This window comes from Zingiber officinale, chromosome 3B (assembly GCF_018446385.1).
Source record: "Zingiber officinale cultivar Zhangliang chromosome 3B, Zo_v1.1, whole genome shotgun sequence".
Taxonomy (NCBI): domain Eukaryota; kingdom Viridiplantae; phylum Streptophyta; class Magnoliopsida; order Zingiberales; family Zingiberaceae; genus Zingiber; species Zingiber officinale.
Window position 1 is genome coordinate 109,331,089 of NC_055991.1, and position 5,703 is coordinate 109,336,791.

General features: G+C 39.6%; 1 protein-coding gene across 1 annotated transcript; it reads left to right on the forward strand.

Moving 5' to 3' along the window:
• The first annotated feature begins 610 nt into the window (after positions 1 to 610).
• Positions 611 to 5,429, forward strand: LOC121967271 (G-type lectin S-receptor-like serine/threonine-protein kinase B120). Its single transcript, XM_042517380.1, has 7 exons — positions 611 to 1,978; positions 2,554 to 2,667; positions 3,269 to 3,483; positions 3,563 to 3,773; positions 3,864 to 4,101; positions 4,546 to 4,696; positions 4,850 to 5,429. Exons 1-7 carry the CDS (start codon positions 667 to 669, stop codon positions 5,156 to 5,158), a joined length of 2,550 nt encoding a protein of 849 aa, XP_042373314.1. The 5' UTR covers positions 611 to 666; the 3' UTR covers positions 5,159 to 5,429.
• The last annotated feature ends 274 nt before the right edge of the window (positions 5,430 to 5,703 follow it).

A 5,703-nucleotide genomic window follows, 5' to 3' on the forward strand; every position in this document is an offset into this window, starting at 1 on the left:
AGATTATAAAAAATTTAATGACACCGCCTATTAATAATTTTTGATTTTTTCGAATATGTTAAAATATAATAAAACAGAAATCAGTTCTCAACTCAATGTGAACTCATGTTGAGGCTGATATCACGTTAGAACTATATTAAGTGCAATATGAATATGATATTTATGTCCCCAGGGCGTAGTACAGATGAGGAGTGCATGGTTCTGCGGCTGAAAGGTCCAGGGGTCGATCCCCGGGGTGTCACTGCCTGGGGTTAACATCTCCGCTATGCACTTTCCATCTATGTACCTGTATTACCTTCTTCCATATCCGTCCTATAGATAGAAGAGACGATTAAAATGAAGGAGGGACCTATTAAATGGTCCCTTGATAAATATTAAAGTGAATATGCTTTTTTAATAAATTACCGTAAATGATAAAGAAGGAAGGAATTGAAGTGGTTGGTATACTGGAGTTCCATTTACAACTTCTGTGTTTATTTATTTATTTATTTTATTCTATTCTATTCTAATCGGGCTACTTCCTCTTTTGAATGGTCAACGACCCGAGCTCTAATTCACTCTTCGCCAACATTACTCATGGGCCAGCAGAGAAGGAGAGAGGAAGGAGCAGCGAGCGCCAAATAAAATAACAGCTCATCAACTCACCCCGCACTTCATTCTGCATCGATGGCTCTACCTAGCGTATCACACAGATCAATCACGTTCCTTTCCCTTTTCCTCTTTCTCTCTTCGTCCCTAATCCCTATTTCTCATGCGGCAACGGACACCTTGAGGCCGGGCGAATCTCTAAGCGATGCCGACGCCCAAACCCTCGTCTCCGCCCGGAACGTGTTTGTGCTGGGCTTCTTCAGCCCCGGCAACTCATCCGCCAACCGCTACGTCGGCATCTGGTACCACCCCAACGTTTCTGTCAGTCCGGAGGTCGTCTGGGTGGCCAACCGCCGCCGCCCCATCCGCGGCTCCGGCGGCCGCATCACGCTCTCCCAGTCAGGCGACCTAACGGTGCTCGACGGGGCGAGCAACCTCATTTGGTCCGCGGGTGCGTCCGTCCGACCAAACTCGACCTTGCAGCTGCTGGACGAAGGAAACCTGGTGATCCAAACGGTCGGCGGCGGGGCGGTGACGTGGCAGAGTTTCGACTATCCGTCGGACACGTTCCTCCCCGGGATGCGGGTGGGGCTCAACGCGACGACGGGCGAGCCGCAGCTGTTCACGTCGTGGGCGAGCCCCGATGACCCGGCGCCGGGGAAGTACTCGATGGGCATCGATCCGCAGGGCTCGGCCCAGATCTTCATATGGGAAGAGATCGGCAGCCAGCGGGTGCGGAGGTGGCGGTCGGGGGAGTGGAACGGGCACAAGTTCATCGGGACAGTGATGCGGGCGCTGTACAACTACGGTTTCTCCTACAACACGGAGGGCGTATACTTCACCTACACGCCGCACAACGCGTCGCTGCTGCGGTTCGTGATGCAGTGGGACGGGTTGGAGCGGACATGGATGCAGTCGCCGGAGACGAGGCAGTGGAAGGCGGTCTGGGAGCAGCCAAGCGACGAGTGTGAAGTGTACGACAAGTGCGGCGCCTACGGAAGTTGCTTTCTGGACAGCCAGCGGCGGGCGAGATGCCAGTGCTTGCGTGGGTTCGAGCCCCGGTTTGCAGACGAGTGGGCCGCCAGCAATTGGACCGGGGGTTGTGTGCGACGGGTACAATTAGCGTGCAACAATACCGGTAACAACACTGGACCGGATGGGTTCTGGAGAATGGACCGGGTTAAGCTGCCGGACCACGCGATCTGGTCCAGGAACACAGCGAGCGAGGTTGATTGCCGGAAGGTGTGCTCGAGCAACTGCTCGTGCCTAGCCTACGTCTACGGCGAAGCTGATATCTCGTGCATGATGTGGACGACTGATCTGGTCGACATTTACCAATCTACCGTTTTCGACTACGATCTCAATATCAAGCTCGCCGCTTCTGAATTGGGTGAGTCTATTAATTAATTGCCTTGATTAACTAATTCAATTTTTGATTGATGGAAAATATGGATTTTGACCATGTGATTATGTGCTGCTAGTTGTTTGATAAGTCTTAAGAAAATAATACATCTGAGTGGGACGCATCCAATGAAACTTCATCCTTGTAGCACAATTAATGGGATGCATGGTATGGGTCAAGCCCACACTGGTTGATGTTAAAAAAGGTGGGAAACATGCTTGTGATATCCAAGCAGCCTTCACCAATTAATTCTCCGTTCAACAAAGGGCTGACACGATAAAAATCAAGATATTATAAAGTAGATTAATTATAATTTAATTTGACTGGCAAAGAGCAAGTTGGAGTTTGTGTATGTATATATATGGTTGACCTTTGTTATTGTCTAAACGCCACATGAAAATATGTTCAACTTGTTATTTCTAAGTTGTTAGGTATTTGGATGTACGTCTCTATCAAAGATTGATGTCCTTTATAGACTGAAAAAAAAACGTGAAAAATTGCACTGTGATTTTATATTATTGTTATTACTTTTGGTTTATTAAATATGAAACATGCTACTGCAGGCAACAGAAGCAAGTCAATCAGAAGAATAGCGCTGATTGCATCTATGTCAGCTTTGGCGTCTCTCTTCATTGTATGTGGCTGTTTATTATGGAAATATAATGCAAGAAGAAAAGGTAAATAATATTTCTGGTTCTTCATTTGAAACTCTGACTGAATTATCATGATTTAGTTTTTGAATACATCAACTCAAAACATAAGAAACACCATGTAAGTTCAATTTCTTTCTTTTTTTAATAATATGAAAATCAGAAGGAAGTTTCTATTATATTTCATCCTATTGAAATTGCTTTGCAGTAATAGTATATATGCCCAGTAGTGGAATAAGGCTTATCATATTGTTAATCCTAAACAGTTGAGATGGTGATGATAATGTATGTGCATAATATTAGTACACATGTGGATTGTGAAGAGGCACTATTAAAAATGTATATTAATAAAAGATCAATTTTGTCACTAAAACTTGTTATTTTGTCAGTAAAATCTTTAGTGACAATAATTTTATTTCCAGGTTTGTTGTCCTAAGTTCCTGATTAAAATCACAATTTTTTTGCTATTGATTTACAATATTTTTTTTATAATATATCACTAATTGTGACAATTTTATTGTAATTTGTTTAGTCACATATATAATCATTACCTCAACTTTGTCACAAGAACTACTTTTACTGACAACTATTCAATGTTAGTTATGACTAAAATCTCATCTTTTGATAGTGAATCAAAGACAAAAAGAGAATTTAATGGCTAGTTCACAGTTGAGTGGAGGACTAGTATCGGATTTTTCTAGCTCGAGCTATCATGTAGAAGAAAAGCAAGAAGGAAAAAATTCAGATCTGCCTGTTTATACATTTGACGCTATCCAAATTGCGACAAACTATTTTTGCGAGTCAAACAAGCTTGGAGAGGGTGGCTTTGGCTACGTTTATAAGGTGAATTTTAAACAAAAGAACTGATGTAGCAAGATGAAATTTGTCAATTCTAAGAAGAGATTAATTTTTGGTGTTGAAGGGTGTGTTGCCTGGAGGTCAAGAAGTGGCAGTGAAGAGGCTTTCAAGAAGTTCAGGGCAGGGCTTGGAGGAATTCAAGAATGAAGTCATTCTCATCTCTAAATTGCAGCACAGGAACTTGGTTAGATTGCTCGGTTGCTGCATTCAAGCCCATGAAAAAATTCTCATCTATGAGTATCTCCCAAACAAAAGCCTAGATGCCATCCTTTTTGGTATGTAAATATTTCTCTTTATATGAGAAAAGTTAGACACAAAAAATATGCAATCAATTCTTGAAGCATGTATAATTGTGAAATTAACAGATCCTTTAAAGAAAGATGTACTAGACTGGAATAGAAGGTTCAACATCATAGAAGGAATTGCTCGTGGTCTTCTTTATCTTCACAGGGATTCAAGGTTGCGGATCATTCATCGTGATTTGAAAGTTAGTAATATCTTGCTTGATGAAAACATGAACCCTAAAATATCAGACTTTGGTATGGCAAGAATCTTTGGAGGTGATGAAAATGAGTGCAACACCAATCGTGTGGTTGGCACATTGTAAGTTAATTATGAGTACTTTGCATTAGCACTTCATAATCATAAATGAGTCGTATAACTGAAATTTTGTTTCATACTTCAAAATTTACCTAATTTGCAAGTTTAATGCCATATTTTAGGGAATAGCTCTCTAAGTATTACATTGTTGGAAAAATTGTTGACTGCACAATAAAAATTCTACACATATTATAGCTGATAGTGTTTAGTTTAATACTTTAATGTCATTTGCTCAAGGGCAATTGATAATGGTGCCCAAAATTAGACATTTAGATGACAAAAAGACTGTTCTTTTTTTTTTAAAAAATATAATTTAAGGTGCAAATCACAAAAATAGCATAGAGTTCAAGAGAAATTAAAACATTAGTAATTTGCTTGAATTAAGAAGAAAACTCTATAAATATTCTTTCTATTAATCTGAAATTGATGTATTCTAAATACATACAGCGGCTACATGTCTCCTGAGTATGCAATGGAAGGATTATTCTCGATGAAATCTGATGTTTATAGCTTTGGAATTCTCATCATGGAGATCATAATCGGTCAAAGAAATAGTAGTTTTCGTCACATGGAGAATAATGTCAGCATTGTAAGATATGTAAGTTTGCACATAATATTATTGCCTTTAATATTTTATATTGCAATTTTACTACTATTTATAATTTTTTTCATCTCAAGAAACTATTGCCATTTTTTTGTTCAAGGAATTAATGCCTAATTCATCACTAAACATAAAAAAATAATGTTACAGGCTTGGACGATGTGGAATGAGGAAAAAATAGCTGAACTAGTAGATCCGATGATTGGATCGCCATCCACAATCAACCAAGTAAAGAGATGTGTACATTTAGCATTATTGTGTGTTCAAGATCGAGTGAGTGATCGACCTGATGTCGATAACATCATTCGGATGATGGACAATGAAACAAGTGTTCTGCCCATGCCAAAACAACCCATGTTTGTAGTAGAGAGAAGCCCAAGTGAGACAGAGTCGACAACCATCAAATATGGATCCTTCTCCAATTCTGATGTTACCGTCACAGTGCTAACAGGAAGATAAATTGAATGGTATATAAACCTATTCTTACATACAAGCATCGAGCATATAACTCCATTGTTTTTGTTTCATGCATCTTCACGGTATATTAGATTCAAAATGTAGTTGGTCTGAAATATAGTTGGGATGAATTAAATATGGCTTGATGGTGATGATATATCTTCATGATATCTGGGAAATTTTGTAATTCTTAGTTTTTTTGTTCTCAATTTTTGTGATATAGATACCTGAAAATGTGAAACCTATTATTGAGAAATTGAAAATAGATACAAAACTTGTGTGATTATTACTGAATTTCTCTGTGATTTCAAATCTTCCTTTTTTTTTTATGCCAAACTTTGCTAGCTGTGTATCGGGTGTTTTGCAAGGATAATTACTATTTCTGGACTATGATTGTTAATGGTTAGGTCGACATTACTCTTGCATTCCCTTGAGGGAGCTGAAATCCAAGGTTGAAAGCTTATTTACGTACCATAAACCAGGTAGGATTTGCTGGCATTGTGTTCTCAAAACATGTGGTTTAACATATATAATGTTACCTTAAAACT